Source organism: Felis catus, chromosome C1, assembly GCF_018350175.1.
Source record: "Felis catus isolate Fca126 chromosome C1, F.catus_Fca126_mat1.0, whole genome shotgun sequence".
Taxonomy (NCBI): Eukaryota; Metazoa; Chordata; class Mammalia; order Carnivora; family Felidae; genus Felis; species Felis catus.
Window position 1 is genome coordinate 63,084,492 of NC_058375.1, and position 23,083 is coordinate 63,107,574.

Here is a 23,083-nt window from a genome sequence, read left to right on the forward strand (position 1 = left end):
CTGGCTTAGGTATTCCAAAAATGCAGAGATCGCTTGCCCTGCAGCACGTTGTTGTTATTATTATTATTATTATTATTATTATTATTATTATGTTTTAGTTTTTATTTATTTATTTTTAAGAGAGACAGAGACAGTGTGAGTGGGGGAGGGACAGAGAGAGAGAGCAAATCCCAAGCAGCCTCCACGCTGCCAGAGCAGAGACCAATGTGGTGCTGGAACCCATGAAACTGTGAGATCATGACCTGAGCAGAAACCAAGAGTCGGACACTCAACCGACTGAGCCATCGAGGTGCCCCTCCCTGCAGCACATTATTGAATCATTTTTTAAATCAACCCACTTTCTTATCCGGAAAAGGGGACAAGTACCCTGCCTAACTTAGAAGAAATTACTTTAGCTGGCATCATAGACATCATTCACAATATGGAAGATCCTTTAAACACTACTAGTTACATTTTTAAAACTCAAATTCCTTGAAAACTTGCTGTATGCTGGCTGATCCAACACAGTAAATAGAGAATAAATTTGAGTTGGAAAGACTTGCCTTGGAATTAGTTTTGTCATTCCTAGCTCTGTGACCATGAACAAGTTACTATCGTTGAGTCCTAGGTTTCTCTTTTATAAAATAATCATAATAAAATGCATTTCACAGTGTAGTTCTGAAGATGACATGAAAAACATAGGAAGTGGCATAAACATGCCTGCCCCATGAGAAAAAATAAGTAAATTTCTTCCCCTATTTCCTTTTTTCTTACAAAAAAAAATTCCATGTTAAAATGCCTTTGGATATTGTATATGGCTTATAAATTTAAATAACATGCCAATGTTTGGATAAGTCTATGAACTGTAGCTTATGTAACTAATTTGAAGCAACTAATATTCATATATGTAATTACATATAAAATTTCAATGAATAACTGCAGTCGTCTAGTTGAACAATTCAAATTGGTAGCATAATCTGGATTTCTTTTTCCAGAAACATATTGCAACTTTATTTTTCTTCCTATCAATCCCATTATGTTAGGAGAGAAAGAGGCACAATTTACCCCTCCTCAGTTGAGTAATAGCAATATTTTATGGCCTCTTTCCCATGGAGTCCTCTTTTTTTTGTGATAGATTGACATGTGTCTCTCAAAATATGTCTGCTAATCTGTCTTCCAGGGCCTGCTTATGGGCCTCTAATATTACAAATATAGCAGAGCGGTGTTTGGAGCAAATATGTGTAGTCTTGCAAAAAAAAAAAAAAGGGGGGGGAGGGAAGAAAGGTATGTTTGATGCATTTAAATAGTAACGGTATCATGGCCAAGAACAACAGCAGGCTTGTCCATCTGTCCATCATGAAACTGAGTTGTGCCTACTAGTTATCAACAGGAGGTGGCCATGTGGGCATCACACTAAAATAGAAATTCTGTCACTCGGAAGACAAGGTGAGGAGGGAAAAAAGGATTAACTGTTTCAGAATCAATTTCTGGGTTAGAATGATGAATACAAAGAATTGCTCCATGTTTCTTATTCACAGACTATAAAATTTTTATTCATTCTTTTACTCATTCATTAAAGATCTTCTGGGTGCTTTTTAAAATTTTTTAATGATTATTTATTTTGGAGAGAGAGGGACAGAGCACAAGCAGGGGACGGGCAGAGAAAGAGGGAGACACAGAAGACACAGGAGACACAACAGGCTCCAGGCTCTGAGCTGTCAGCACAGAGCCAGATGTGGGGCTCAAACTCACGAGCTGTGAGGTCATGACCTGAGCCAAAGTCAGACAGTCAACCGACTGAGCCACCCAGGCACCTTCTGGGTGCTTTTCAGAAGCCAGACACTGTACTATCCATTATGGATCCAGAGAATAATTTCCTGAGTTACCTGGCTGGCTCAGTCAGTATAGCATGTGAGTCTTGATCTCAGGGTCATGAGTTTGAGCCCCACGTTGGGTGTAGAGATTATTTTTTTTTTAAAAAGAATAATTTCCTTCTTTAAGGAATTCTGTTTCATGAAAGAGACAGAGAAGTAAACAAAAAATTATAATACAGAAAGAAGACAGCCAACGTATATACAATATACAGTGGGAACCCAAAGAAAGAAGTAATTAACTATGCAAAAATATGCCAACTTTACAAATTTGTGATTCATCTTTGCACAGGAACCTTGCGAATCTCTGTAATATTTCAGTGCTGTTATATGTGCTATAGAAGAGAGGTCAACCAAAGAAGTAGAATAAAAAATCTAAGAATTAACAGATAGGTCTTGATCAACTGTTTGCCTTAGGGTGGAAGAAAAAGTGTTACTGCCTTTACTTGCATTTATTGCAGTCCTTTTTTCCTTAAGTATGTATGTATCCTTAATTTTTATATGATTTTTAATCTTATTAACTCTGTCTAAATATGTCATTTTCTATTTTCTATAAGTAAGTTTGAGAGTGTGACCACTGGACAACAGATAGATACAGATATGGATATGGATGTAGATCTAGATACATTTTTAGACGTGCAGGTAAATGCAGAAATAGCATCTTGGCTTCTGGAAATACGAATTATGATATAATTCTTAAATTTTACAGTAAAGCATTTTCTTTAAGGCAGTTTCCTAACAGAAGAGTGAATATAAGGCATCGCATTTATTGGCATTTAACAAAATTAAAATGTTAAGGCAAATAAATCTTCAGTGTGCTTTAAGACCTACTATAAAGACCTCCTTTCAATTGCAGAAATGAATAAGGAGTGAATTGAGGCACTCACATTTAAGCTAAAGTAGAAAGTCTGAGTAAACTGTCAGCTTGAAAGTCCAATTTGAGGGGCGCCTGGGTAGCTCAGTCAGTTAAGTGTCCGACTTCGGCTCAGGTCATGATCTTGTGGTTCACGAGTTCGAGCCCTGTGTCGGGCTCTGTGCTGACAGCTCGGAGCCTGGAGCCTGCTTCCGATTCTGTGCCTCCCTCTCTCTCTGACCTTCCCCCCATTCATGCTCTGTCTCTCTCTGTCTCAAAAATAAATAAACGTTAAAAAAAATTGTTTTAGGAAAATCCGATTTGAATGTTTGCTGGCTTTGTTGCTAACATGTGCACTTGGAAACATAAAATTCACATCAGTTTCACATCAGGTGAAATTTGTTACTCCTCTCTGAGGCAATTTTTGGTGCTAGACCATTTACCCATTGGTTATCTCTGGCATTGGCATTTCTCTTTGTTGTCCCTGAAGCCATGTACCTCCTAGAGCTACATGCATAAAAATACTGTCGTTCCTTTCCATGACCTCGCCCCCCAGTTACAGGAGCTAAAGGCACATTCTGGAAATATAGCATGAGGCATTAGCGCCAGGTACTAGCACCAGGCTTACCCAGAGTCTGGGTCCGCCTTAAAGAACCCACTCCAAAGAGTAACAACCCTCACTCTCCGTGCCTCTGTCCTGATGTCCTGTCCTGGTGGCCACCAAACTGAAATGCTCTATCCCCTGACAAACTCAGAAGAACATAGTCACATTGTTACTAACACACATCAATCAATCTGACAAACACAAAAGTTTTAAATTTTATCTCTCGACTTTTATCTCAATTTTAGACACATAATCAGCCTTTTTTGCATGCCAAAATTTCATTTGTACATTACATGTATATAATGAAAACCCCAGTGCCCATATAGAGATATTTGTTTAATGGTTTTATTCTGTCTGTCTGTCAATTCTGTATAAGTAATTCTTGGTCACTGCTCTCGATGTGTTTCTCTTACTATGAAACCAAGCACAGCTTCACAGGTAATTTTGTTTACTGAATATTCTGTACTGATGGTGGTGGTGTGGGTGATGTTGCAGCTTCTCAGCTCTACTTTTTTTTTTTTAATTTTTTTTAACGTTTTTATTTATTTTTGAGACAGGAAGAGACAGAGCATGAACAGGGGAGGGTCAGAGAGAGGGAGACACAGAATCTGAAACAGGCTCCAGGCTCTGAGCTGTCAGCACAGAGCCCGACGCGGGGCTCGAACTCATGACCGCGAGATCGTGACCTGAGCCGAAGTCGGCCGCTTAACCGACTGAGCCACCCAGGCGCCCCTCAGCTCTACTTTAAAAAGTGTAGAAGTGTTTGGGGTGCCCGGGTGGCTCAGTCAGTTAAATATCTGACTCTTGATCTCAGCTCAGGTCATGACCTCAAGGCTTGTGAGTTCAAGCCCTGCACTGGGCTCTGTGCTAATGGTATGGAATCTGCATGGGATTCTGTCTCTCCTTCTCTCTGCCCCTCCCCTGCTTATGCTCTCTCTCACTCTCTGTCAAAACAAATAAACTCAAGAAATATTTTTAAACAAAATAAATAAAATACAATAAAACACAAAGTGTACAAGTGCTGCCCTATGAATGGACACGTTTTTGCCAAGATCTGTGCTATTTCCTATGACTTTTGTCATAGATTTCTAATCATCATAGTTTTTTCATTCTTTACATCTGTTAAAACTTTCCCAAAAGTGGGATTAAAAAATAAAGAGAAAGATGTTCTTACAAAATGAGTTGAGTGATGACTCAAGCCTAAGGAGTTTGACTTATAAATGCCATAGAGAAAGGCAACTATTCATTTACAGTCTAAGGCCTGCAAGCTACTTGACATCAAATGGAAGTCAATAGAAGCATCAAGTAGTAGAAGTGAAAAAAAAGGTGGATGTTACTGTGAATGAAATGGTTTCTTCCTGATGGTGGAAGTTGTGATGTCTTTTCTAGATTATCAGATAGCCAATATTCATAAAAGAGAGATAAATATTAAATGAGCAACAGGGAAAAGGGCGAGGTAATACTCAACTTACAAGTGCATCATGGGTCCACAGCTCCAGGAACATGCCAATTGTTTACCTTTGAGAAATTATTTTCCCTTAAACCATTGTTGTACATGGCAGCAACGTTTTGCTCTTAGCTCACACGAGCCAAAATAAACTACAGTGTAGTTGAAGTACAACGTGACTGTAGTAATTCTACCTCAAATACACTCAAGCATTTGTAACACAATTCTGAATCACAATTTGTGAACAACCATAAAACCACCATTTCATCAGCATATACATACTGCTTCTCAGGTACTGTGCCAATACACTCTTTACCTTGGTCTGTGAAATAATTACTGTTATTCTCTTTTACAGACAGATGAGCAAACAGGCCTAAAAGACTAATTTTCCCCAGATATGAGTATGTTAATAACATTGTATAACTGCATGAAAGAAAATGTCCTTTAAACTGGCTATTCCCCAGTGTTCATAGTTTAGGCACAACTGTAATCCGCACTCAGCGGATAACTTCTGGATGCACAATCCCCTGGAACACACTCATAGAAGCAGGGGTTCCTATTAGTGACCAGCCACACAATGCAATGCATTTACAGCCTTCAGGAACCTTATGTAGATTTAGATACATTATTGGGCCATTTTTAAGCATCTTGTTAAATCTTTAGATCCTATGTTTAATAACCCTTTTAATCTTCTTAAAATACGCAGCCAAAGATCAAAGCTGCTGTTTCAAGTTCCACATTGTATATCTTCCATTTTAGTTTGTACTTATGCAGCATTTTACTTTTTGTTCATAGCTAGGAATAAATTTTCCTTCATGAAGGAATAAAATTTGCACTTAAGGAAAACAGCATTCATTTTCAATAAACATTCACTAAGTAACCACCTTTCCCAAAGTTAAAGGCTAGGCCTGAAGAGGGCAAAAAAAGTGGATGAGACCTGGTCTGTGCCTACCAGGGGCTTAAAACCTAATTCTGGAGATAGAGATAGTAGGAACGAGGGTTAAAATTTGAAGGGAAGCCCCATGGTCCCTCTCCAAGGAACACCTGACAGCATTTTGCTTACTTCTCTAAGGAGCAAGCTCTGGGCATGTCACAACATGAGAAAGGGGCTGAAAACAATAATCCTCTAAAATAAATGTTAAAGATTCTGCTTATAGCAATAAGTCTTCAGGTAGAACGACACAGGGGAAAGGGAGCAGCTTCAGAAGTGACTTGAATATGCGTGAGGATGTGCTTTTACTAACTGCATAGCCCCCACTCACCAAATCTACCCCAGAATCACTGCGATAGGGAGGATCCAGACGCAGAAGAGAGGATGAGATGGGAGGTCTTGAGATGGGAAAAGATTGAGAACCATAATGTCTAACGTGCTGCAGTTTTTCAGGTACAGCTCCCAATGTGTATATTCATTTTTCTATCATCCTTATTTAATATTGAACAAATAATATTTTACACAAAAGTCCAGATCAAGAGGGACTTAATTCGAGTAGGTGATTACCTTCGTCACTCATAAAGAGGCTGTATCTTCAGAAGGCGGCCTGAATCACTGCACAGTTGAGCTGCTTAGAAAGAAGTCTGTGATAAAAACAAGTATGGAGATGGTTATCTAAAGCAAATGATTTTAATTTATTAAAAACCAACATTTTGGGAATATTCTCACAACTACACTTTACACTCCCTAAAAACCTAGAGAATTAGCCTAATTCTCTTCTAACACATAAAATACTACAGGTATCTACTCTTTGCAGGAAACTGTTTTCTTCTTTACTATACTGAAATAAAATTCTCACTGCCTCCTAAATCCTGGTCCTTATTTTTATTATCTACTCTCACACTTCACATCTACCTGTAAGATGCATGCCTAACCAGTTGATATCTCTATTCTGTCTTCTGCTTATATGCAACCTTTTTTCAACACTACCATTTATGTTTTTATGCTTATCTGCCAAATTGGTGGTAGATGGCATTTTTCTTTTCAGTTTAGCTCCGTGTTTCCTAATTTTAGGTCAAGTATTTTAATGATTTTACAACACATAACTTATTGTAAAAATTTGTTATGAAAAAAGCATTTTTTTAAAAAAAATTTTAACATTTATTCATTTTTGAGAGTGAGAGAGACAGAGCATGAGCAAGGGAGGAGCAGAGAGAGAGGGAGACACAGAATCCGAAGCAGGCTACAGGCTCCGAGCTGTCAGCACAGGGCCCGACGCGGGGCTTGAACTCACAGACTACAAGATCATGACCTGAGCTGAAGTCAGATGCTTAACCGACTGAGCCACCCAGGCACCCCAAAAAAGCATTTTTTAATGAAAAGGAAAAGCTAATTTTACCATGTAGACATCACTACTAAAATGTGGTCATTTTTTCTGTCACTCCTTTTTTTTTTTAAGTTTTTTAATTTACTTTGAGAGAGATTGAAACAGCGCAAAGTGGGGGGGTGGGGGAGAGCGGTGCAGAGAGAAAGGGAGAGAGAGAATCCCAAGCAGGCTCCACACTGCCACCACAGAGCTCGGTGCCAGGCTCAAACCCACAAAGCCATGGAATCATGAGATCATGACCTGAGTCAAAACCAAGAGTTGGATGCTTAACCTACTGAGCTACCCAGCCCCCCATCAGTCATTTTTCTATATATGTTTTGCAACTTTTTATTTTGAAATAATTTTAGACTTACAGGAAAGTTGCAAAAACAGTATAGACAGTTCTTGTATACCCTTCACCCAGCTTCTCCTACTGTTAACATCTTCCATTACAACAGAATAATTATCAAAATCTTCTATGCATATTTTGACAAGATTGAGATCATACTTTTTGTTCAATCCTTCTTATATTTCATGATAGCATAAGCGTTTCTAACATTTAAAAATTTTCAAAAAAATAAAAACTATTATTTTATTGTCCAAGTAATGTCCTATTTCATCAATGCATATTTTACTTAACTATTTCCATGTTGTTGGACAATTAGATTACTTGGCAATTTCTTCTTTCATTAAAAAAATCCTTATCAACACAGGTTATAATTTTTTTAAATATCTACCAATTTTATAGGTCAAAAAATGGTCTTGGGGCACCTGGGTGGCTCAGTCGGTTAAGCATCCAATTCTTGATTTCAGCTCAGGTCATGATCTCATGGTTGGTGAGATGGAGCTTCATGTCAGGTTCTGCACTGACAGCACGGAGCCTGCTAGGGTTTTCCCTCTCCCTCTCTCTCTGCCCCTCCTGTGCTCATGGTCTCTCTCTCTCTCTCTCTCTCAAAATAAAAAACTTAAAAAAGAAATGGTCTCTCATTTGAAGTGCTTTTTTTTTGTTACTATTGAAAGTGAACATTTTAAATGCTTGCTAGTTATTTTTATTTCATCTTTTGGAAATTATTTAGGTTCTTTTTGTCTATGTACTTACAGATGTCTGAATATATTACTTACAAATTTGTGTAAAGCTTGCATATTAAGAATATTAAGCTTTGACTCAAAGATTACAAATATTTTTACTGTTTAATAATTGCATTTTAATTATTTGTTTTGTATTCATTTTGGTAATCCCAAACAATTTTGCTAATTGAAAACAAAATGTCCCTTTTATAGCAATACTTTGTAAACTGAGACCCACCAACTATTAAGCATCTTGAAGATATGACTCAGGAATTATTTGAATTTATTTCCTTAAAAAAAGATTCATTGGGGCGCCTGGGTGGCGCAGTCGGTTAAGCGTCCGACTTCAGCCAGGTCACGATCTCGCGGTCCGTGAGTTCGAGCCCCGCGTCAGGCTCTGGGCTGATGGCTCAGAGCCTGGAGCCTGTTTCCGATTCTGTGTCTCCCTCTGTCTCTGCCCCTCCCCCATTCATGCTCTGTCTCTCTCTGTCCCAAAAATAAATAAACGTTGAAAAAAAAAAAAGATTCATATATTATTCAAATTTGACAAACACTGAAATAGGTACAATGGTCAAAAGAGAAATCCCAGGTTATAATAAGACGTCATGTCATACAAAATAAAAAGTTCATGAAAGGATCAACTTGCATTTCACATTCTTTAGTGTTGATTATGTTATACTATTTTAATGTCTTAAAAATATCCAGAACTGGGGTGCCTGGGTGGCTCAGTCGGTTGAGTGACCAACTTCGGCTCAGGTCATGATCTCACGGTTCGCGGGTTCAAGCCCCGCGTCGGGCTCTGTGCTGACAGCTCGGGGTCTGGAGCCTGCTTCGGATTCTGTGTCTCCCTCTCTGCTCCTCCCCTGGTCACACTCTGTCTCTCTCTCTCAAAAATAAAGATTTTTAAAAAAATTCAAAAAAACTATTCAGAACTAAACTGTAAACTAAAACTAATTTCTTTTTTATTACCACAAACTAAAAATCAGAAAGCTATATTACACTTCAGCAACACCAAATTGCTTAAGAGCCCCCAAATAGCCTGTGCTTTTGTACATCTCCTGCCTCTACCCTTGCTGTTCCCTTTGCTTGTACTCTCTACCATCCCTCCCCTTCCACCCAGTGGGAAACTCCTGGGCCCCACTGCCATTCCCTCTACCATACCACTCCCTCCTCCCCATTGTCTTAACTATTGCATCTCCTAACTTCTGTAACTTCTCTCTGTTTGCTTTTGCTGTCACATATTAAATTTGCCTTTATAGCTGTCCTTCTTCCCCAATTGTCAGTAATCTAAGAATAGGAGAGTCAGGTCAGCCATCACTGTAGCCCCAGTGCCTAACAAAGTTCCTGATGTATAATGGGAGCCCCATTAGTGTTTATAAAATGAATCAAATTATCCATATAAGGTAACAGTCTTCTGGGAGAGTTGTAAGAAACTCAACTCTGTGTCTCGATTATACTGATAAATACTACTGCAAGTTCATCTACCAACTGTGCTATCAGTTCTGTCTCATATGGTCCACAGTTTCTCTTTGGCACTGTCAACTGATTTCTATTCAGTGACAGTGACTCAAGCAGAAAAGAACACCTTTCCTCAGGCAGATGAGAATCACTCATTTTCCCCCTCTAATGGTTTATGTTGAATAATTTCAAACTTACAGAAGAGTTGCAAGCATAAAACAAAGAACGGTTGCATACTCCTCAACCAGATTCACCAATTGTTATCATTTTGACATATTTGATTTCTTTCTCATTACACACACACACACACATAATGTATAACATAATGTGTAACATTATAACATCGTAAAGCATAACATCAGGAATCAAATCTCAGTTTATCTGTCACTGGTCATATTAACTTTGATGACCCAATAAGGTAGTGTCAGCCAGATTTCTCCTTTATAGACTACCATTTCTCACTTTGCAATTAATAACTAATCTCTGGAGAGGTATTTTGATAATATATGTCATTCGTCTTCAGACTTTTATCACCCATTGATTATTCTCCTGAATCAATTCTTTCCACAACAGTTCCAAAATGGTGATGAAAATGAACTAGCCAGGAAAAGTAATGGAAAGAGTATTTCAGGCCAAAAAATAGCAAGTGTGAATACTCTAAAAGGGTTAGGGAGTTGGCAGAACTAAATGGAAATCAGTGGGACTGGAATATATTGAGGGAAGAAAAAAAATGCTTAAATGAGAAAGGACAGGCAGATTATGTAAATCTTTGTGCACCAAGGGAAGGAATTTGGATTATAATATAATTGTGATGTTTTTAAGTGGGAAACCACATGATTTTCATTTTTAAAAGATTACTCTGGCAAGGTGAAAACAGGTATTCAAACAAAAATAGGTACACAAACATTCATAACACAATTATTCATCATAGTCAAAAGTGGAAACAACCTAAATGTCCATCAACAGATGAATGGATAAACAACATGTGGTATATCCATGCAAGGGAATACTACTCAGCCATAAAAAATGAAGCACCAATACATGGATGAACCTTGAAAACATTATGCCAAGAGAAAGAAGCCAGGCATAAAAGGTCACAAATGTACAACTCCATTTATATGAAATGTCTGGAATGGGCAAATTCACAGAGACAGAAAGTAGACCAGTGGTTTTCAGAGGCTGAAGGAAGGAGAATGGGAAGTGACTGATCAATGGATGAGGATCCTTTTTGAAAATGAACTGGAATTACTGATGGCTGCGATACATTGTGAATGTACAAAAGGCCACTTAATTACACACTTTTAAAATTGTTAAGATGATGAATTTTATGTTACATGAATTTGACCTCGAAAAGGAAAAAGCCCACACTTTGGACAATAAATTGGTTTGTAGGGGAGGAAGCTAGTTACTGCAGAGGGAGTCCATAACTGCTCTAGAGCAATGAGAGCAGAGGCAGAGAAAATGGGAAAGATCAACTGCATATTTGGGAAGTAAAATTTACAGGATTTGCTGACGTCTGTAACTGAGGGGGACAGAGAGGTCTAGAAGTATTCAGAAGCTTCAGATTTGGAGGATGAACATGTTTTAAGAAATGAAGAGTTCAACTTCAGACACGTTAGCCATGAGATGCCTCAACCCAATCTGGACTATCCTATGTTACAAAAATTTCACTTTCTGGGGTCCCTGGGTGGCTCAGTCAGTTAAGTGTCTGGCAACAGCCCAGGTCATGATGTCACAGTTGATGAGTCTGAGCCCCTCATCAGGTTCTGCACTGGTAGTGTGGAGCCTGTTTGGGATTTTCTCTCTCTCCCTCTCTCTCTCTCTCTGTCCCTTCCTACTTGTACTCTCTCTCTCTAAAAATAAATTTTAAAAATTTCACTTTGTAGTATATTACTTTAACTTTTCTAGACTTGTTTCCTCATCTATAAAACAGGAATACTAATGGTATTTACCTCAGATGGTTGTTCTTAGAATTAAGTTAGGTAATTGATAGAAAGCTCGTATCACAATTTCTAACACATAATAAATCTTCAATCACTGTTAGAGATTACTCTTGTCATAATCTTTGTCCTGATTACTATACTTATTCCAAATGCTGCCTATCTGTTCCTCCTTCCAGCACCTACAGATGCTTGGCTGGTTGTGAGCAGTCTCAGACCCTCCCAATCTGCTCTGTCTTGTTCCATCTGAGTCCACAACTGGCCATTATTGGAGACATATTGACAGAGGGACCTGACTGACTGAAAGTAATATTCAGATCCCTTAGACAGGCAAGTACCTTTCTATGGTGGAGAAGGCACACTGGGCTCAAATAATGGCATAACAATTTCCTTATTAAAAGCATCCAACTCATTTTCTTCTACTTTTATACTTCCTTAGCATCTTCCTGTCCTTAATATTTTTTTTCCAAGCTTTCTTCCCATGGGGAAAATATGTGCTAACAAACTGACATGAATATTCTAGTCTACTTGGCAATTAATTTCTTCATAGAGACCTGTAAATTGATGTTCTTCTGGCTTATAATCAGACTCTTATAGGTTTAGTTACAAGGAATCAATATGCCTGAGCCTCTTAACCTCTGAGTGACCATATCATAACCCAGAGGTTATTAACCTGAAAGCTGTGTCAGACTCTAGGTGGTGATAGTCACTATGACGCACATACTGTAACACTAGGCTGAAATAGTCATCCAGATAGAAGAATACAATATTTCACAGAGTAGTGGTAAGCATTAAATGAGTTAATATATATATATATTAAAGTGCCCTGACACGTTAGGCTCTCAATAAACATTAGTTTATGTTTTTAATTTTAAATGCAATATATTACATATATTTTTATATGCAACCCATATGGAATCCAGTAGGAGGAAAAATCCAAGTTTGAAAAATTCACAGATGAACTGAAATGAAACCTATTTTTTTTCCCTACTTCATCCCAATCTATCCTTAACCCTCCCTTTTCTAGTTTCCTTTTTAGTGTTTTCTCATTTCTGTAACTACTTTTGCAGTTGGCTGTCTTCATAGTTTATCACTCAGCAATGCTTGGAGGATTAATGCCAATAAAAGCAGTATCTGAAAATAACCTTATATATTCTGAGGAATAATTTACTCACAAGCTCTGTTATCTTGGGCAAGTCACTAAGCCTAAATACGTGACTGTGTCTCATCAGTCAGTAACTGTGCCTCATCAGCCCATCCTATAAAGTCTCTTCGTGTTCCTTCCATGTCTAATATTCATAAACTATATTCACTACTGAATCCTTAGCACTTAAGCACAAAGTAGGTGTTATTGACATTTATGTTGATGATTGTATGGATAGATGTTAGGGCTATACTTTGTTCAAAACTCTGATAAATAAGCCCATTTTTTACAATAAAGAAGATGGAAACCAGTCACTAGTTATCCATAAAAGTTTAAAGTTCTTGTATAAAGAAAAATGATTGACAAAAAGTCCCTTGACTGATGGTAAAGAACAAACTCTCATGCAGGTTTTCAATATGCCAATCTCAACGCTATTATGATGGGTGAGTGAACAAGTGGGTGGATTGATGGATCAATCAACAAAATCCTTTATACAAAAAATATACTTTAAAAATATACTTTTTTTTAAAGCATGAATTTCCCAGCCAGCAATTTTTTCATTGGGGCTTTTTTCCCCATGTCAGAATACCAGAAAGCCTTGCTCGCAATAACTATCCCTCTGGAGTTTCTGTCACGTTTAAGAAATGATGACACCATTCAATACTGATTATAATAACAGGATGTAAGTGGAGCTTCCGTTTATGGCTCTTTGATTTTGTAGTGGCATATTTACTTTCTAGAAATGATCTTTAGCTCTCTATCTCACCTGTTCCATATTTGTGACTGTGAAATAATTATAAATGATAACCTTCCCACCTCTTTTGCCTTTATTAACAAACAATTTAAAGAATATGGGGGATCGGAGCCCCTGGTTGGCTCAGTCGGTTAAGCGGCTGACTTTGGCTCAGGTCATGATCTTGTGGTTCAGTCTGTGAGTTCAAACCCTGCATCGGGCTGACAGCTTAGAGCCTGGAGCCTGTTTCAGATTCTTTGTTTCCCTCTACCTCTGCCCCTCCCCCGCTCATGCTCTATCTCTCTCTGTCTCTCAAAAATAAATAAACGTTAAAAAAATTTTTTTAAGAATTTGGGGGATTTTTAAAAATTCAATTTAAATCTATTACTGCTGGTATATAACAAAAAAAACAGGACAACAGTTTGAAAATTAACAAATCAGTTCAAGAATGAGAAAACAATCTTACAGAAGTTTCGTTGTCTTTTCTAATAAAACTCACATGTTTCCAGAAAAAGTATTAGAACTATATTTCTGTTTTGTTTTTTCTTGTATCCATAATCACTGTAGCCTAAATGAAATTATATTTTCTAGACTTCAGTTCCCCTCTGTTCAATTTAGTTCAATTTAACAAACCTTATAGACTCCCTGCTGGGGCCAGCCACTATGCCAGGTTATTAGGAGTCAAAGATTAATAGGACATATTTTCTAACTCGTGAAGTTCATAGCTTAATTAGTACATTATTTTTTGTTTGTTTTTCAAAGCCTCTGTTCCATTCCAATTTCAACCAGAATTGCTCTACTTTTACCAGTTGTATGTTTTGGAGGTTGACTTAAGATACTACTGTTTTGAGACATTTAAAAAGTCACTGATCTAGAGGCAGCAAGAGATATTTAAATAAATATAATGCAGTATTCTACAAGTAACAATGGTGTTTTCTCAGCCTGGGTTCCCCAGAATACAGGACCTAAGACAAAGGAGTATGATTCAGAGGATAAGAGTTAAGAAAGAGGGAGCAAAGCAGAAAAAGAAGGAGTCAAAAAAAGATTCATTATTGAGTTGACTAGCTGTATAGATGGCTGGATACTCATTCTTAAAGAACACCTCCTGGGGGAAAAAAGCTGAAATCGTCTGTCCATTACTCTGCTCCTCACTAATCAAGAATGTTCCCTCAGGGCATTACGCCCCATCACTCCTGGGTTGCACATGCATGAGACACAGCAAAATCCCAGAGGTGTACCCTGCTACTTCACCATCCAGTAAAGAAGCCATGGGGATATGGGGCGGGAACCAGTGAGAGGTAAAAGTGCACAGGCCTGAGGCAAGGTACTGTCAGGCCGTACCTGCATGAAGATGGACAGCATTTTCACAGAAATTGTCACAGCAGTCATGGGCTGGAGTAAGAAGGCCAAGAGAATTTGAATGGGGCACAAGAAGCATCGGAACAAGGATATAAGGCACAGAAGTAGAGCAGAGTAGAGAATGATTAATTCTGCTGGAAGGAGAAGGGCCAGGAAAAGTTTCACAAACCATTCCTCAGAAAAGTTCTTCAAATGGCAAAAGGGGGTAGGTATTTCAAACAGAAAGAACAATATATATATGTATGTATATATGTATATAATGTATATATATGTAAATGTATATATGTATATGTATATATGTATATGTATGTGTATATAATGTATATATGTATACAATGTATATATATGTATATGTATATATGTATATATATGTATATGTATGTATATATAATGTATATATGTATACAATATTTCTTTAGAAGTAACAACAGCAAGACAATTGAACAAGAACCTCAAGTAATAGTAAGAGCACTGCCAAATTTACTCCTGAACTATAAAAACGTGCTATCTAAAATTTTTAGTACTTGATAAAATGTAACACAAATCTTCAAATTACTTTGCCAAAGATCAAGCATGTTGGTTACGGAGACATATCAGTTATTTTCCGTTGGAGATTTCAGACTGCTGCCAAGAAACTAGCACATTGAACTAAAACCAACAGAAGTGGGTATTCAAAATGGGCACAGTTTACTACCCTTTGTCATCTATGAGCATGGCACTTGCACATTGTTGAGTTGCTATTCCACTCAGAGAAAAGGAAACGTTCATATATAAATCCTGCCTTAATACTACTGGTTAGCTACTTTTTAAAAAGAAAAGAATTAAAGATCATATTCAGAAAATCCCCAAATTTTCATATAGAATTATAGGACGTGAGCTATATATAATTTTTCTTGTTATGATCAACAATTTTGTGATATTTTGATGGAGGTCCTGAGACCTCAATATTGAGTCAGTATCATAAAACCAACACTGTCTAATCTGAGAAAAATATTCATGTGGAATCAAACTCATCCAAAGGGAAGGAAAGTGCAGACTGATCTTGGTCACACATTCCTCCCCCCCAAAAAAAATCAACAAAATATAAAATAACTCCCCCTCCTCCCTCTCCCCTTTATTTCTCCTCTTCCTCTTCTTCTTCTTCTTCTTCTTCTTCTTCTTCTTCTTCTTCTTCTTCTTCTTCTTCTATTATTATTATTATTATTATTATTACTATTATTCATTGTAACTATTATTATTAAATAAAACTCATAAACTCACTGACAGAGATTCAAGATTACTGAAAGGATCAGGAACTCACTATATAAACATTAAGTGTTTACCAACAATCTGCCAGTTCAGACAACAGTACCTACCACAGATAGATGTGCAGACACTGACTTGCTCACAAGAAGCCAGCTATCTACTGAAAAGAAGTCTTACAAACACAACACCGTAGGGAAATAAGACTGTATTATTCTTAAAGTGTTAAATGAACTGTATAGAGTCTTAGAAACTAGCAATAAATAAATAGCTCCTGACAAGTATTAATTGTCTGGCTCAGACAAGAGTAATACAAAATAGTAATGAGTAGTCAAGGAAAAGAAAGCAGAACTGGAACAGGGTTTTTAAATGATGGACAAAATTTGAATTAGAAAAGAACAGAACCATTTAAGTGCTAGGAACTACATAAGCCAAAGCATAAGCTGGAAACACATACAGGTCGTGGGAGTTGGCTGGGTCACAAAAAAGATAGCACTGACTTTCATGGTCAGTTAGCACCAAGCACTGGGTATGATAATGTTGGACAGTTAAGTTAGGGGCACTGAGTATTATATGGAGAAGTCTGAATCTGATCTAGTGAGCAGTGGGGAGTGACTGGATGTAATAAAGGAGAAATAAATGGTCAATATACAGATGAAGACACCTACAAGAATAATAGTAAGTCTCAAGTTTGAGGGAAAACCTGTGAGGAAAATGCTAAAGCTTTGATGGATGTGAGAGAGGAACCAATATATCAGTAACTTACAGCAAACAGAAGAGATAGGGAGTGATTTCCAGACAGATTCTGAGGATCTGTGATACAGGGAGCAGGAGAGAATGAATAACACCCACTCTAGGAAGCCCCATGGGAAACTGTCCTCGTGGCACAATCAGGTTTCTGAAACAGCAAGGAAATAATAGAGGAAACATTCTATGGACTGAGGAGTTGGAGAAGTTGGTCATGGGATCTAATGAAAATTAAATGAGTAATTTAGATAAAGTGCATAACACATAAATGATTTAATGACACATTCAGGGCCAGTGTTAAACCTCACCCCCACAATCTTACAGGGAAGGGAATCTTATTACTCTTTTTTTTTTTTTTTTTTGCAACGTTTATTTATTTTTGGGACAGAGAGAGTCAGAGCATGAACGGGGGAGGGGCAGAGAGAGAGGGAGACACAGAATCGGAAACAGGCTCCAGGCTCTGAGCCATCAGCCCAGAGCCCGACGCGGGGCTCGAACTCACGGACCGCGAGATCGTGACCTGGCTGAAGTCTGACGCTTAACCAACTGCGCCACCCAGGCGCCCCTAATCTTATTACTCTTAAAACTACTACCTCATTGCATTACCATCCATACTTCTACTGAGTGGCTTGCTTGATCAGGCCACTTCAAATCAAAGTACTTTCATAGACATTTAACCCCTTATCCCAAAACATCCTTTCAAATATAACAAAATTATTCATGATTATTTATGATATAACTTCAGAAAAGTTGCCAATCCCTGAATTCATCCATGCTTGGCACTTTGTATAGTGCCTAGCATAAAGTAGGTGCTTAGTGACTACACATTCAAATGTTTATTACATGAAATCAAAAGCACAAGTGAAAAAAGAAAAGCTAGATACATTGGATGTCATCTAAATTTACTTTTTTGTGCTGCAAATGATACAATCAAGAAAGTGAAAAGACATTGTATGTCAGCTATACTCAATTTTTAAAGAAGAATGTGAAAAGACAACTCACAGAATGGGAGAAAATATTTGCAAATTATATATCTGATAAAGGACTTGTATCCAGGATATATAAAGAACTTTGCAACTCAATAATAAAAAGACAGTCCAATTAAAAAATGGACAATGACTTGAATAGATATTTATCCAAGAAGATATGCATATGGCCAATAAGCACATGAAAAGATATTCAACATCATTAGTCATTACAGAAATGTAAATCAAAAATACAGTGAGGGGTGCCTGGGTGGCTCAGTTGGTTAAGCGTCCAACTCTTAGTTTCGGCTCAGGTCATGATCTCATGGTTCCTGAATGCAAGCCCCACATTGGGCTGGGCACTGCCAGTGCAGAGACTGCTTGGGATTCTCTCTCCTCTCTCTGTCCTCACTCTCTATCTCTCTTAAAATAAATAAACTTAAAAAAAAAAACTACAACAAGTACAGCTTTACATCTTCGGTGGCTATAATAAAAAAGACAGTAACAAAGAGCTAGTGAGGATATGGAGAAATTGGAACCCTTAGACGTTGCTGATAAGAATGTAAAATTAGGGGCACCTATCTGGCTCACTCAGTAGAGCGTGGGACCCTTGATCTCAGGATCGTGAGCTCAAGCCCCAATTGGACATGGAGCTTACTTAAAAAAAAATTATAAAATGGTGTAGCCATTTTGGAAAACATTTTGAAAGTCCTCAAACAGATAAATATAGAGTTACCATGTGACCCAGCAATTCTATTCCTAGGTATGTACCCAGGAAAAATGAAAATATATATCCAAAGAAAAACTTTTACACATGTGCTTATAGAAGGATTATTCATAATAGCCCAAAAGTAGAAAAACCCAAATGTCCATCAATTGATGAATGGATAAACAAAATGTGGCATATTCCCATGCAATGTAATATTACTTGGCCACAAAAATTCTGAAATGTCCAGAACATGCAAATCCATAGAAATAGTAAATAAGTGGTAAGACTGGGGTATTTGAGGGAAAGGGGAATGACTATTAATGGGATTGAGGTTTCTTTGAGAGGGGACAAAATGTTCTAAGATTAGATTGTGATGGGATGCCTGGATGGCTCAGTCATTTAAGCATCAGACTCTTGATTGTGGCTCAGGTCACGATCTCACAGTTCATGGGTTCAAGCCCCACATCAGGCTCTATGCTGACAGTGCAGAGACTGCTTGGGATTCTCTGTCTTTGTCTCTGTCTCTGTCTCTGTCTCTCTCTCTGGACATCCCCCCACCACTCACTGTATATCTCAAAATAAATAAATAAACATTTAAAGAAAAGAAAGGAAAAGAAAAGAAAGGGAAGGGAAGGGAAGGGAAGGGAAGGGACGGGAAGGGAAGGGAAGGGAAGGAAAGGAAAGGAAAGGAAAGGAAAGGAAAGGAAAGGAAAGGAAAGGAAAGGAAAGGAAAGGAAAGGAAAGGAAAGGAAAGGAAAGGAAAGGAAAAGAAAAGAAAAAAGAAAAGAAAGGAAAAGAAAAGAAGATTGTGATGATGGCTGCACAATCCTATGAATATACTAAAAACAAAATTGGGGGCACCTGGGTGGCTCAGTCAGTTGAGAGACCAACTTCAACTCAGTTCATGACCTCACAATTTATAAATTCAAGACTCGAGTTAGGCTCACTGTTGTTAACACAGTGACCACTTCAGATTTTCTGTCTGCCTCTCTCACTGCCCCTCCCCTACTCTCTCTCTTTCAAAAATAGATAAAATAGAAATAAATAAATAAATAAATAAATAAATAAATAAATAAATAAAAAAAAACTGGACACTAAAATGGGTTATGGTGTGGTATATGAATTAAATCTTGAAAAAGAGGTTTTATGAAAACAAAGTTTTAAAATCTTTGGCTGGTTTCTATTTGTCTCAACAAAGTTTTATCTATGATGGATTTTGTCCTCTACCTTCCTATGGCCCAAGACTGAGCAAATGCCTCCAGGGATGGAAGTAATCCCAATTTCTGTTCAGTTAAACAGACTGGTCCCTCAAAATCTTTTTATCACCTACTATGAATCAATTACTATATTGACAAATGGGCCTACCTCTTACTTATATTGCTAACTTAGTTACATCTAAGATGTATACTTTCAGTGACCAAAACCTAAACCAGGTTGATAATTAGTTATATACTCAATTCTATTTAGCTACACCTAATGAAACAATTCTAATAGGGTTAAAAATCACCTCTGATTGGGGCACCTGGGGGGGGGGGCTCAGTCAGTTAAGCATCCAATTTGGGCTTAGGTCATGATTTCACAGGTTGTGGGTTCGAGCCCCGCATTGGGCTCTGCTCTGACAGCTTGGAGCCTAGAGCCTGCTTCAGTTTCTGTGTCTCCTTCTCTCTCTGCCCCTACCCCCGCTTGGTCGCTAGCTCATGCTCTCTCTCTCTCTCTCTCTCTCTCTCTCTCTCTCTCAAAAATAAACGTTAAAAAAAAAATCAGCTCTGACTAAAACTAATTGAAGACTCCCATACACCTGTCCATGGGCTAATTCGACACTCTGCTAGCTATTTGATTGTGGCTTCTGGCAGCAAGCAAGATGTCAGTCTATATTTTCATGGATCACTTTTCACTGAAATCTTTTCTCTGCATGATCGAAATTTCCTAGAATCATAATGTGTTCTTTGTAACATGTGAAAAAGTGGAGAAATCAATTATGTGTAATTAGACATGGAGTCTCACAGTATACTATTAGAGTTTATTATTAGTAAATTTCTTGACAATAGGAAAGGCAAGAATAGAAATATTACAATGAAGCTATGGTAGGGTAATTTATTCAAATTACTCTTATCTTAAAAGAAATTACTTTACCCTGCTTAATTTTTTTCCTCAATAATATTTAATGCAAATTGGCATACTTTACATGCATTTGTCATTTTATTTTATTGTCTTTCTTCTCCCAGGAAAATTTGTAAATACTACAAGAACAGTGACTTTGTTTTTTTTTTTATTACCATATCTTCAGCACCTATAACATACAACACTTTAGGGCTCAATATTCCCATATTGTAGGTGATCAATAAATATTTAATTAATTTATCACTTAGAAAGCATTGAAAAGTCCTATGATCCTTGGCTAAATAAAATTAAAAACAGAACATCAAATGCTTTTAAATTTTTACTATTTTATATCACATAATCCCTCCAATTTCCTGAAGGACCCCAACTTTACTATGTGCAGAACAAGATTTGGCATTTTCCACACAATGAACACAAATGATTATCGTTTACTGTCATACTATGGTTATTTTAAATTTATTGCTTATTATTGTTGTAATTTACCATGAAGCAATGGCTATGATCTGATTCACATACAGGTTATTTCTTATCGAAAACCACATCAATGTAAGATTTTTCATGATAACAAATATAATTTTAGGATTTTTAAGTAAAATTTTGATTAATATCATCCTTGTAGGTAGTCATATTAGACTCTAGTATTTCTGATTTTTATTATCCATCTTTTCTTCCTTCTTTGCCCTACTCCTATTGTCATCCTTCTACAGAAAATGTTTTCAATTCTTAAACATAAAAATAAATCCAAAAATTATATTACCATTTTCTGCCTAATCTGTTTTTTTTTATTATTTATAAAACAGATTTTTAAAGTAATTGCTAAGATAATATTGTAATTTTTATCCTTCTAATCTTTATGAAAGTTTCCCTTAATCTTCCCCTTTTGCCAACTCAGGATCTGTGTCCTCCCACACAGTATCTTCCTCTATTAAATAAGTGACACCATTCACTTTGCTTAATTGTCTATTTTTTGCTGCTGCACTTTGTTCTATCTATCATGACATCAAAGTGGTCTTCAGGACATCCGGATGGCCAACAGGCACATGAAAAAGATGCTCAACGTCACTCCTTATCAGGGAAATACAAATCAAAACCACACTCACATATCACCTCACGCCAGTCAGAGTGGCCAAAATGAACAAATCAGGAGACTATAGATGCTGGAGAGGATGTGGAGAAATGGGAACCCTCTTGCACTGTTGGTGGAAATGCAAATTGGTGCAGCCACTCTGGAAAACAGTGCGGAGGTTCCTCAAAAAATTAAAAATAGACCTACCCTATGACCCAGCAATAACACTGCTAGGAATTTACCCAAGGGATACAGGAGTACTGATGCATAGGGGCACTTGTACCCCAATGTTTATAGCAGCACTCTCAACAATAGCCAAATTATGGAAAGAACCTAAATGTCCATCAACGGATGAATGGATAAAGAAATTGTGGTTTATATACACAATGGAGTACTATGTGGCAATGAGAAAGAATGAAATATGGCCCTTTGTAGCAACATGGATGGAACTGGAGAGTGTTATGCTAAGTGAAATAAGCCATACAGGGAAAGACAGATACCATATGGTTTCACTCTTATGTGGATCCTGAGAAACTTAACAGACATCCATGGGGGAGGGGAAGGGAAAAAAAAAAAGAGGTTAGAGTGGAAGAGAGCCAAAGCATAAGAGACTCTTAAAAACTGAGAACAAACTGAGGGTTGATGGGGGGGTGGAAGGGAGGGGAGGGTGGGTGATGGGTATTGAGGAGGGCACCTTTTGGGATGAGCACTGGGTGTTGTATGGAAACCAATTTGACAATAAACTTCATATATTGAAAAAAATAAAAATAAAAATAAAAATAAATAAATAAATAAAAATAATAATAAAAGCCATCTGAATCCAAAAAAACCAAAACCAAAAACAAAAACAAAGTGGTCTTCAGTATGTGAAACAACTCAAAAAATAGTTCACAGTTAAACATCATGAAGTTTTTCCAAATATACTGGTATCTCACATTTTAAAATTTTTGTCTGTTTTGAGATTATATAGTTTGGGTTCCTTTCCACTACTAAAGTGTCTGTCATTTTTTCTCTTCTGTAGATAATAATTAGGTTTTGTGGAATTTAAAATGTAGATCACATATATCTTAATATCATTAAGATAGTATAGTTTAGCATGGTATAGTTTTATATAAGAACATTTTATAAAAGTATGCAATCCTTTTGGACTAATCCTTGTTTGGGTGGGAAAATAAAAGGAATCTGGATTTAAATAAAGCTTCACAGTAAAATCTCAGGGATAGTTTTGTGGGAGATGTAAAACTCTCAGGGATAGTTTTGTGGGAGATGTAAGTTAAGCATTTGCTGAGGTTAACAATACAGAACCAATTGCCTTATCAACTGATTAACATTGAAAGTATATAGTGATGATAAGTGTAGATGAGTATTTTTTAAATGAATAGATGTGGCACACCTGAACAAAAAGGGCCTTATTCAGAAACCAGTCTGTAACAAAGAAGTATTTTATCTGTTCTATGCAGTCTGAACTCCAAAAACCTGA

General features: G+C 37.2%; 1 protein-coding gene across 10 annotated transcripts in view; it reads right to left on the reverse strand.

The window, feature by feature from the left end:
* Window positions 1–23,083, reverse strand: part of SLC44A5 (solute carrier family 44 member 5) — a 374,661-nt gene that overhangs the window by 308,738 nt on the left and 42,840 nt on the right. For 9 of the 10 annotated variants that reach the window (XM_023258835.2, XM_045036031.1, XM_023258834.2 and 6 more), the window contains one exon: window positions 6,253–6,329. The exons of the other annotated variant lie outside the window; for it this stretch is intronic. In XM_023258835.2, coding sequence (XP_023114603.1) covers window positions 6,253–6,265 — 13 coding nt within the window. In that variant the 5' untranslated portion in view covers window positions 6,266–6,329. The remainder of the gene's footprint in view (window positions 1–6,252; window positions 6,330–23,083) is intronic. 10 annotated transcript variants of the gene reach the window in all.